Here is a 12667-nt window from a genome sequence, read left to right on the forward strand (position 1 = left end):
ACTCATTATAAATTATTGGTATTTTATAACTTTATAATGTACTATTTATATTGTTATATTTTCTTTATGTAATTATGATATTAAAAATAAAATTGTGGAAAAAATTATAATTATATGTATCTTACTAAATCTGTTAAAAAACTAACTCCAATAACTATATGTTAATTGTTTTTATAGATTAAAAAATTATTTTAAAAATTGGCACCTCCATATTAAAATCTTTGGATCCGTCCCTGCTAGTAATATTAGAATATATCTATTTTTTGTTTTGTTATAAGACGGAGTGTACTGAATTTTTTTTTCATTGGACATTTTTAAGATGTCAAGTATATTTACGGACACTGAGATGAATGAGCAATACCAGGAGGAGGATGACATTAACCAACAAGAAGAGCAAGTTTGTGACCAAGATATGATGGATGAACAGAATAAATTCGAATAAGATTTCGGAGATGAAGTTACTGAGGGAGCGTATTTTTCTGAATCTGAAAAGTCAGAAGATATCCTTGACGCTGCTTATGCGGTTGACTCCGTGCAAGACATTACAACTTTAAACTTTAGTGAAAATTTTACGGAGAAAATTGGCAAATATCACTTTTCTACTTTGCAGCTTACATTTGATTTTTATCTGAAGTACTCAAAGTCGAAGGGCTTTAGTGCAAGGAAGAGTAAGACTTTCAAGAATAATATTGGCAAGATTTACAAACAAAAGTTTGTATGTCATAGGCAAGGATTCAGGGAGGAGAAATATTACACGATGGAAAAATGGAAGAAGGAGCCTCGATTGGAAACAAGAACTGGGTGTGAAGCCCGAATGAATGTTAAATTTGTACCAGAAACTGGAAGGTGGCATATCTTTTATTTCTCTGACGAACAAAACCATGATCTATTTGATACACAATTCAGTGCTATTTTGCCCGCCCACAGAAAAAAGTCAGAGGAAGATATTATGCAAATGATGAACATGCTAAAGTCCGAGATTAACACTTCACAGATATTTGGTCTTCTAGCTAGTCAAACAGGCAGGTATGAATTTGTTGGCTATGGTCCCAGAGATATGTACAATGAGATTGCTCAGCAAAGGCGTCAAATTCCTAGTGATGCAGCACGAGTGTTGAAGAAGTTGGAGGATATGCAGTTGAAGGATCCACAATTATATTTCAAGGCATGTCATGATTCAAGAGGTTTGTTACGTAACTTGTTTTGGACTGATGGGATTAGCCAACTAGACTATCGACTCTTCGGGGATGTTATTGCTTTTGATGCTACGTACAAGAAGAACAAGTATAATTATCCATTAGTCATATTCAGCGGGGATAACCACCACAACTAAACAATTATTTTTGCTGCTGCATTAATTGTGGATGAAACTACTGACATATATATTTGGCTCCTGCGTCAGCTTATGTTTGCAATGGAGGGCAAGACCCTGACCTCAATAATAACTGATGGGGCCATGGCGATTAGGAATGCAGTAAGATATGCATTTCCCGAAGTCAGACATAGATTATGCGCTTGGCACCTTATTTAAAATGCAACTAGCAATGTCGGAAATCCATCGTTTACATCTAAATTTAGAAAAATCATGTTGGGAGACTATGAGATTCCTGTCTTTAAGCGTAAGTGGGTTCAGCTTATTGAAGAATTTGGCCTTGAGGATAAGTCGTGGTGATCAACATGTATGAAGAGAAGCATATGTGGGCTACTGCATATATAAGGGGAAAATTCTTTGCTAGATTTAGAACTACCTCAAGATGTGAAGGTTTACACTCAGTTGTGGCAAGGTACGTGGGGTCGTGGTATGATTTGACAAGTTTTGTAGAGCATTTTCAAAGGTGTGTTGCACACTTGCATTTTAAAGAATTTAATGTTGATTATGAATCTACACGTGGGGTGTCCGTCAAGCAGACTTGTATAAAGCTGCTAGAGAGATATGCTGCTGAGTTATACACTCATGAGATATTTCTTCTGTTTCGGCCATTTCTCTCTAGAGCTGGATCAATGCGGGTGCTAAACATAGATAATAACGATGATTGCATAAAGTACATTGTGTGTAAGCATGGGAGGCCCGATTTTATGTGGACCATTGATTTTCGTCAAGAAGAAATGATCTTCATGCGTACCTGTTTAAGAATGGAGTCATTTGGAATTCTCTGCGAACATATTGTGAAAGTTTTGGTTGACAGAGACATTTGTGAGATTCCCCAGTCATTGGTATTGGATAGATGGACAAAAAAGGTTAAATCAGCACTCAATGATCCAAGTGGGTTCACCAGGGATGCTATTGTTATTAGTCGTCAAAATGCCTTGATGGAATTTTCGAAGCAATTGGCTGCTGTTGCTGCTAAAGTACCAGAGAGATATGAAGAGACACGTGACATAATTATGGGATTGTACTCATCTTACAAGGCTGCAGACGAAGGCACTAATCAACCTCAGTCAAGTGTAGCTAAAAGTAGCAATCCGTATGTGCATCAAAGCGGTGTAGGCTCAAGACAACCATCTAGGAAGAAGCGGCAACGTTGTAGTGTTTGTCAAATGGAAGGACATAAGAAAACAACATGTCCTTGGCAAAAGGACATTGACAACAACGTTATAGAAGATGAAGCTAATGGTTCGGATGATGGCGACATGTATACCAAACTGATGGCTAATATAGATAGTGATGATTAACAACTCTATAAACTAAATATTTTTGCGTAGAGAATCAGTTTCATATTTGTATTTATTTATTTATTTTCACTATATTAATGATATTTTATATATTCTTCCAATAGTCGTATTTATGCTTTTTAGATGAAATAATTCTCAAATAAAAATCGGTTAGCGAAAAATAGGGTATAAAAACCAGTCAAACCGGTGGTTAACTGATAAACCGATAAAAAATCGGACGATTTTTTAGTAGTTTTTTGGTTTAAACTGCCGCACCAACAACGTCGTTTAATGGGCTGGAGAAAAAAAAACAATGTCATGAAAACCTATTCGAACTGGCCGATTTTCGAAATTGGATAGCTTTATGCCACATTTTGCATGCTGAAGAAAGGGGAATGAACCCTAGTCCCAGACAGACCCACTCACACCTCTCATATCGAGCCTCCATAGTCTACTCTCATTAGGGGTGTTCAAAATCGATCCAATCCGAACAAAACCGACTAACCGAACCCAAAAAACTGATAACTGAACAAACCAAAAACAGAAAAATTATGCAAAAATGATTTTTGCAGCTTTTTGTGGTTCGGTTAGGGTTTTTGGTTCTGATAGATAAAGCCCAAACCGAACCGAACCGAACCGGTGTTATTAAGAAACCCTAATATAAAAGCATCCCCTTCCACAATCCATAGTTACATTCCATGTGACCTAAATTCGCTACTCCATGAATCCGAACTCCCTCAAGCCCTCTCTCAAGCGCCGAATCTCAGCGCTGAACCTCCTCCTTCTTCGCTACCAATGACGCTGCCGGACAGTACCATCGCGGCGGCACATCTCTTTCCCCTCCCTCTGCCTTCCTTGTAAATTCGTAGGGCTTCTCTCTCTCCCTCTTCCTCGACGAAGCGCAGCAGCATACACGGACACACCAGACGCAGTCGAAGCCGCCACCGTTCGTTGCCCATCGGCTGTCAGTAGTCCCCCGTCGCTCATCGCTCGTCGCCCATTCGTTGAAGCAGTGTTGTCCATACATCTCTGGGTTTTTGGTTCGTGGCCGCCATCGTCTCACCATCATGGATCTCTGTCATCCTCTGTAATGGACTCTAAGTCTAAGCCTCAGGTTTGTTTTTTTGTTTTTTTTTTGTTCTAAAATTCGGATTTTTTTTAATTCTGGTTTAGTCTGCTTATTGAAGTTAATTTGTATTGAACACTTAATTAGCTTGTTCTTGATTATATGGTTGAGTTGTTGATTTTGAGGATGTTTTATAATTCTGAACTTTAATTCTGTTGTTAATTTAGGGTAATTTCGGTTTAGGGTTGACTCTGAACCTTTTTTTTATTCAATGTTAATGCAGGAAAGAGGAATTAGCTTGGTTGTATTTCACTATTTCTGATTCAGTTTTGTTCTATTTTTTATTCAATTTGGTTCTATTTCTGATTCAGTCTCTTGCTTTTATTTTTGCTTAATTTTTCTAAGTATTATTGTACCATCTACTTCCTCCAATTTTGCAAAACTGTTAATGACCTAAATTTGGTGTGCCTCTGCTAATTTGATGTTACTAATTTCTTAGTCGAATTGATTATTGTTAGAGGAAATGTGTCTTTTATGTACCATTTACGGGTTTATTGATGATTGTATTTGTTTCTCATTTTAAAGGATGATACACCAAGGCCCGGTCAGCCTGGTCCTGCACCTCGTCCTGCTGGTGGAGTAGGAGCTGCTCCTGGGTATATTGGAGGTTGAGAAACCAGATCACAACGTGAAAGTAACGTTATTAGAGCTTTATAATGAGGAAACAACGGATTCTGTGCCTCTTAAGAAAACCGTAAAATCTGAAGATGATAATTCTAAAAGACCTATCGCTCTAATAGAGAATTGGAGGAAAAGGGGCTTCCATTGGTAATCTAGGAAGAATTGATTAAAATTCTGTAATATATATACTTCGTATATGTCTTAGTAATATATGGACAGATTATTAAAATGCTTTGATATATCTTGCATGGTGTTTTTTTTTAGTCGACATTCAATAGACCAGTCTAATGTTGAACAAATGAAAAGAACAAAATAGAATGCAAAAAAATAAAAGGCCATGGATTGTTTTTACATAAATTAATTATATAAAATAAAATATAATTCACAAGACATAAAATTTGTATGGCATTGTTGCTGAAATAATAAATGAGAATGACATTACTTCATCATAAAAATATGAGTTTTTGAAACTAAAATATCTCTATATGCATAGATGTAGAGAAAAATTGTAAAAGTCACAAGCAATAAATATCTATTTAAGAAGTCATTGAAAAATAACTAAAGAAGTACATCCTTCAAACATAAAACCAAAGTATAGTCATATATCTAGATTACTGCTATTATCTTTACATCTTGTTCTATTTTGTGTGCATATTCCAAAACTCATTGGCCGGCACTATAAATTGTGACTTCTTCTGGTTGATCCGACTCCGGAGTAAATGCACAGTGGTTATCATGCGAATATCGTGATCCTCAACCTACAATTTATTTATTATAAATTAGTACAAAAAAAATAGGGACTAAATATTAGAGAGTTGTTTTATAAATGCTCGCCTTATTGTTACCATTTGGTTTAAACTCAAAAGTCATATCCATCCACTTCATTACCTAAGTTGCAGAGTTCCAACTTGAACTGCATTGAGGTATATCTTCTGGTCTTTTAATTTTGTAGTCCTGAAATTGTTTGTTATACTCTTGAATGCCATCATCCTTGTAGAATTTTGACTTGATGACTTGCTCCAGTATGTTTGCCTAATTTCATTTAACTAGTTAAATAATAAAAATAAAATAACAGCAAATAAGCTTATAAAGATTTTTTCTTGGCCTTACTAGTGTATTGATAACACGTTCACGATAGTGAATTCTGTCATCATTAAAATGGGTGTCTAAGTGATAGATTGTGCGATCGTCCGAGATTATCATTAGATACCAGTGGTCACCCTCTTGAACAAGAACATATATCTATACCATAAAATTTTCCCGTGAGTTATGAATGTTAATGATGAAAAACTATATTCAACAAAGAATATCCAAAAAAAATCTTACAAATTTTAAATCAGCAGGAGGTTGCATAAATTTATAAATATAGTGTTCCATCTTCTTCCTTAAATTTATCTTGCTGAAGACGTCCACCTAATTCATTAATGCAAACCAATATAACTGTTAGTACATGATAAAGCAAGGTTCTATATCAGCACTACATTTATAACTTATAATCAGTAAAATTATCTTGTTAGGGATTATATAACATACCACAAATCTGGGTGGAAGTTGCCATGTTGTCTTCAAACTTACATCAGATTGTTCATCAGTGCATCTCAATGCCGCTAATTCAAGAACCTGAACCATAATCCAAATATATTACTAGATTGTGTAAAAATCAAAAGTAAATTAATTAATAGATTATTTGGGTACCTTATCCGTAATGGATCTGTCAGGTATGAAATGTTCAAAGTCTGATCTAGTTGCTCTGATTGTATCTGTTACCACAAGTTCTTCACTGTATCAGTAAAAAACCAAAACACATTAGATTGGTCCCCATTCATCGACAACAGTGATAATATCAACTTAACTTACGATGGATTTAGCGAGGCTGAAAATGCATATGTACATGCCTTTATCTGATCTTCCAAAAGACGCATGGTTGGAGTTGGTATAAATTTACAATGCATTAACTATGAAGTTTGACACAAAAGTATTAGCAATACACAACTAAATGGTTAATTAGCAGTACTCATAAGAGACTAGCTAATTAAAGATTAGTGTCTAAGTGGTAATTACATCCGTAATGGAAAAGAAATAAACAAGTCTTTTATAGTCATTTGTGGATTGGCTCAATGCATAAGACGCCTTGGATTTATTGGATGATTTGGACTCAATTTGTGGCTTTCTAATTCCGCCTGGGGAAGTGAAGGGTAATTTTTTCTGTGTCCCCATAGTGGTCATACCCTAGGAAAAAAATATATTCAGTTAATTCTTATTATCATGTTAAGAATATACTAGTAAAAAATATGAGTTGTTGTCTATTACTACAAATGCATATACCTTTGATATATTTTTCTTTTTTGTTGCGGCTCTTATAGTTGGAGATACTGAGTTGTCCATATTGATCTCAATTTTGAAGGCATCATCGTGAATGAAAGACCCTTTGTTCAGTTCAATAAGATCATCTTCATCGTCTGATATAGCAGTATGAATATCAATATCTGAACTCTTAGCCTTCAATTTCTTTGAGAATGGATGTGTCTTTTATACAGAAAGCTTGGTCGGAGTCTCAAAATCATTGTTCAGACTGAGTTGTGATATCATTGTCTCAATGCGGCTAACAGATTCAAGGATTTTATCAATGTTTTCGTCCCGAGCCATGTTTACAACTCTCATTGACTGCAAATATTTTAGGTAAAATAATGTCATATAAATGTAAAAATAAAAAAAAGAGTGATAAAAAAATCTTTATACTATATAGATTGTATGACATAATATAAATTGCATTACTGGTTGTCAAATTAAATTACCTCGATGCTACGGAGGACCTCTTCCACTTTACTAGACAATTCTTCACTTTTATTTAGATCCTTGCTTTGAATAACATCATGATTGATAATTATGTCATCCTGAAATATGAAAACATAAAAGATTAAATTACTCATAATACATTCTACTAAAATTTTAAAACCGATTACGTCTTATCTTAGCACTAGGAATTGTAGTTTCAATTCGATCACCAAAATCAACTATGATAATGTCACAGTCTGTAGCTAGTGACATATTCTATATATTACATGCATTGTTGAGGACTAAATCTTCATTAGGAGAAATATCCATGATTATTATCAACTGAAGAATATTGTATGAGTAGATTTAGTTGAAAGGCAAATACTTAAAAAAACTGTGAACGTATAAAAAATTAATAGGATTGAGCACATATATATACACCCAAAAAAGATAACCAAATTTTAATTCTATTTTTTTTAATTTTTAAATTAAGTGAACAATCTTAAACCTGTTTAAGATATCTTATCTTTTGGTTAAAATCAAATACAAAACAAATTTTATCTTGATTTTTATTTACAATTTAACAAAGTAAATTTGATTATTTCATATGATTATATCTTATCTATAATTATTTTTAAGTAGATAAATACTCAACTAATAATAATAATTTTTATTAGACGCATCAGATTAATAATTAAATAAAAATAGTATTAAAACTGGTTGATAGGCACCATACCTAATCAAGCCCCCCACCAATTGATTGAAATAATAATTGTGGATACTTCAATCGATTGCACTTAGAAAACAATCTATTGGAACAGTAATTAAGTGTACTTCAATCGATTATAATAACAATACAATCGATTGAATTAGTAATTGAGGATAATTCAATCGATTGTATGAAAAACCAATCGATTGAAAACAGTAATTAAGTATACTCCAATCGATTGCAATAACAAAACAATAGATTGGAATAGTAATTAAGTGTACTTCAATCTATTGGAGTAAGAAAACAATTGATTGAATCAGCAATTGAGGGTACATCAATCGATTTCACTACTAAAACAATCGATTGAATCCATACAAACACCTTATTGCAAGCATTTTTCAATCGATTGGTTTCAAGAACTGATTGCATCTTAAGGATATAGATAAACTTAAAAAAGATTTAGCTACATACAAAAGTCCCACTGAATATTCAAGAACTCTATATGTGAATTAAGTTCCCAGATTTACAGGGATGAAATCATTTAAAATTGTCAAAATACCCAATGAACAATAATACCTAGGACTCTCAAAAGTGAAATGACACATTTCATGATACAGTGAAAATAACACCTAGATTTTGTCCTAGATTTTTTTGTAACTCAATAACATTAACTCTCATCCAAGAATCAATGGGGATCATAGGATCATGTGGAGTTCTAGATAACAATTTCTTCATGGTCCAGGCCTTGGGATGATGCCCCTTGGGTTTGTGATGCCTAGATTAGTGTATAAAAGATCAATTGCTTTTCCTTGACGATTGATAGCTTCAGTTTGCCTGTCTTGACGCTGCCTCATATCAGCAAATTGCTTCTCCATATATACTCTCATGCTTCGCAATTCATCCATCAAATCTCGCAATGTTAGCGAAGGAGAGGGTGGTGATAGGGGTTCCTGTGATTGTGCTTGCACCTCAGGGTCTTGTGGTTGTCCTTGGATCTGAGGTTCTTAGGCATCCGGATCTCTTCCCATTTATTTTAGAGTGCTGTCATCAATCTTGGCTACATTACTCAAGACGACACTTTTCTCTTCACTCAAGTCAATTCCAAGCCAGGTGAAAATCTTGGTCCAATGGCAAGCATATCCTAAACCAACACTTGATTTTCCTTTCTTCATTTCAAGCATATGATAAACCATAAAATAACGCCAGTTTATCTCCTTTCCAGTCACCATAGCCCAAAGCACTAGAATATCTTCGTTAAACAAGATTCCATGGTTATGTTTTCTTGGAATCAACATGTATGAAAATAAATACATTCATATACGCTGCTTATTACCCAACCCACTGCAACTTATATTACCTCTAGCATCTATATGTGGATTCTCATACTGTAGACTTTGCAAACCAACCAATCTATTATATTCACCCCATTCCTCATCTGCCGCAATACCTCCAGTAAATGTTGCTCCATGATAAACTAAATTCCATTGTTCAGTTAATTGTTCCAAAGTAACTCTATAATGTTGTGACCCTAAATCAAACTCAATCAGCGGCATTACCTCATCACCCTCTTCATCAAGTTTAGGAACAATATAATTTAAAATACTATAAACATCCCTAACCAAGTGCAGGTAATAATCATCCTTAGTTTGTACAAAATCAGTTAAGTGCCGTGTTTGCAAAGCATTCCACACCAAATTATAATGCCTATTATGAATGAACTCGGCTGTTATGTACCTGGGAGGAACAATTACCCTTGACTCGAACTTCTCCACATAGTTCTTTAATGCCCTCGGAGACGGCAGCCACCTTGCCATGTAATGGGATGAAGCAATTAGTTTTGCGGAGGCAGAGCTTTCTCCCTCAACCCTAGCTCTTTTGGCGTTCTTAGTTCTGGCCATTATGGGAATATTGGTTTGGTGGGTTTTGTAAGGATTTGGATGAGGGTTTATATTATGTATGTAGTTTGGAGTGGATGTTGGTGAGATTGGAAAAGAAGAAGAGAGAAGCTTTCTGGATTTTAGAGAGAGGAAGGAGGAACTGAAATGGTGTTCTTAGGTTTCAAAACAGGGAGAGAGTGGGTGTGAGTACGCATGGTTTTCTAGTTTAATAGATAGCACATTTCAAATTTCAATCGATTGGATTACATTACCAATCGATTGAATGCAGAAAAAACATCATTTACCTCACTTTCCAATCGATTGAATTTTCATGCCAATCGATTGAATTGGAATTCACGTACACACTTCAATCGATTGAATTGGGTCAATCCATATTATTTTGGTGAATTCAATTGATTGAGTAACAAAAACAATCGATTAAATTGTGAACCTCAGGTTGTTTTGAAGCATTCAATCGATTGGAAGGTATAAACAACCGATTGAATTATAAAAAATCCACATGTTATTCATCGTCCAATCGATTGAAATACTATGACCAATCGATTGATTTATGCAAAAACCATGCTGCCTTGCAATTTTCAATTGATTGTTTTGTGATAAACTGTAATCCAATCGATTGGTTTTCAAGGAAACACGATTTCACGGTCCTGGACGAACGTCACAGATCAAATATAAATTTTTAATCCATTAGAATGGACAAAAACTTTATTATGATCAATCGAAGATCTAATTCATTATTGTTTTTGTTTTTTATTGTTAACAAGCATAATAGTTGATTCATAAAATAATAATTTATAAAAGAAAAAATAGTTTTTATAATTAAATAAAATATATGGGGTTAATTTGTAATTAAAATTAGAAAAGGATTATTTAGCCGTTATTAAAAAACTTTAAAAAATATATTGTTATAGGACCATTTAATAGTCCAAATATTCTAGCACCATCGAATCCTTTGCCTTCAAACCCTAATCCTCGATACTCTTATCGTGATTTCTATAATAATAAAAAAGTTGCATTTACGTTTTTAATATATAAAAATTGTATCCTTGGTAATATTAATTTACAAATAATTTATTTTGGTAACTTGCTTTTTTCTTTTATTGTGCTAGACTTCTGGTACACTCACCACACCATAATCCCAAGTTAAGCGGTGAGAAAGCAACATATACACACCATCTTTCACAAATAGACCAAAAATTCACACAACATCAAAATTCACACAGCATAAAAATTTACAATTAACACAAACAACAAGTAGCCACCTAACAAGGGAATGAAGTGGGGTTTGTCTTTAGTAAGCTCAAGTCTTTTGAGCTTTTTTAATAGACATAAAATTTAAATTATAAATATACCCCATATGAGGGTTTAATAATAATAATAATTTATTTATATTTATCATAAATATTTTTTTAATTTAACTAATAAAACCCTTAATTCACCACATTCCAAATTCAGCCCCACCCCAAACTCACCATACGGTACCCTAATTCCCAATTCCTTTCCCTGTTAACTCACCAGTCGCCGTCACCTACTCTACTTTCCACTGGTCTCAGCATTCACTGTCGCCGTCCAGCCGAGCCTTCGCTGTTGCCGTCCAATCCATCTTCCAGCGTCGTTCGTAGGCTCTCCCTCCCTGTCCCCTCTTCTCTCTTCTCTCTTCTCTCGTCGAGTGATCATCAGTGCTGTGGTGCTCCGTCTCCCCCTTCATCCTCCACTTCCAGAGTAATAATGGAGCCTCAGACTCAGGTATAAAGTTACTTCATTGATTTAATTTTCTTTTTGTTCCTTTTATCTTCTTGTTGTATTCCTCCACTCCCTTGTATGAATCTGTTGTATTTTTTTCTTTCGTTGATTTTATTCAATTTTTTTGTTCTATTTATTTGTTTTGATTCAGGAGTTGTAGGCTATATTTGTTCAGTTTTGTGCTACAAGCATGTTGGTGTAGTTAAGATTCATGCCAATTTGATAATTATATGTAGCAATTGTAATTCTCCATTATTGTTCTATTGGTATCTGACATAGTGAGGCATGAGACTTCATGGATTTTACAAACAATAGTATGAGAATTGTGTAGTTCGTTTGTATTTTGCATTGCAGCCATTGTAGGTTTACAATTTTAATTTCTATTTCTAAAGGAATCAAAATTGTACTTTTTGAAATCTAACTAGTGGTGTGAGCACTGAGCAGTGTGTTCATGTTATGGTTGCTTTATATTTTAGGTTTATTGTAAACTTTGGAGTTCTTATTGGCTTTGTAATTTGGGAATTTTGATAGTTTTAGTTGTACATGAATTATTCTTGAAAAGATATTAGTATGAGGTATATCTTATATTGATTTTGGCTATGACTCTATATAATTGATCTTAATCGCCAAAATATGAGACGAGATAGAGTTTAAGCTGCCATAAGAAAATTCAGAAATTAGTATTGTGATTCTTTTTGAAAATTCAATGGTTATTGGTTCATTTTGCTTATTTGGTTATAAATTGTACCTAATTTATGATATTTTTGGGTAATTAACGTAAGTCACTATAAATTGCAGGAAGCATCAAATAGTCAAAGACACACAAGTGATCAAAATGTGCACAATGTTAGTAATCATGTGGATGAAGACGCAACTTCTGATGCGGTGGATATGGATCAATATCGCATAAACTCTTGGGAAGATATTGATAAGATTGTTACATATAATATTGTATGGCTAGCTCATAAGCCTTCCTATTTGCTGTTTTAATCCAGGAATATTTAGATTCCTCAAGGTATTACGAACAGAGTGGTGGCAAGACTGAGTCTTCAATGGATTACGATTCTGGTGATATAAAATGTTTTAAATTTTATTTTTTATTTTTCGCTATACTTATTTTACTCTATTTAAACTTAAAAATAT

At 34.0% G+C, this 12667-nt stretch overlaps 1 protein-coding gene across 1 annotated transcript; it reads left to right on the forward strand.

Moving 5' to 3' along the window:
- The first annotated feature begins 1677 nt into the window (after positions 1-1677).
- LOC112712176 (protein FAR1-RELATED SEQUENCE 5-like) lies at positions 1678-2673 on the forward strand. The gene has a single exon (XM_025765024.1). The coding sequence runs from the start codon at positions 1678-1680 to the stop codon at positions 2671-2673; it is 996 nt and encodes a 331-aa protein (XP_025620809.1).
- The last annotated feature ends 9994 nt before the right edge of the window (positions 2674-12667 follow it).

This window comes from Arachis hypogaea, chromosome 1, assembly GCF_003086295.3.
Source record: "Arachis hypogaea cultivar Tifrunner chromosome 1, arahy.Tifrunner.gnm2.J5K5, whole genome shotgun sequence".
NCBI classification, from domain to species: Eukaryota; Viridiplantae; Streptophyta; class Magnoliopsida; order Fabales; family Fabaceae; genus Arachis; species Arachis hypogaea.

What these genes read in the sequence shown, in the direction of transcription:
- LOC112712176 (XM_025765024.1), top strand. Translation starts at nt 1,678, where the DNA reads ATGTATGAAGAGAAGCATATGTGGGCTACTGCATATATAAGGGGAAAA.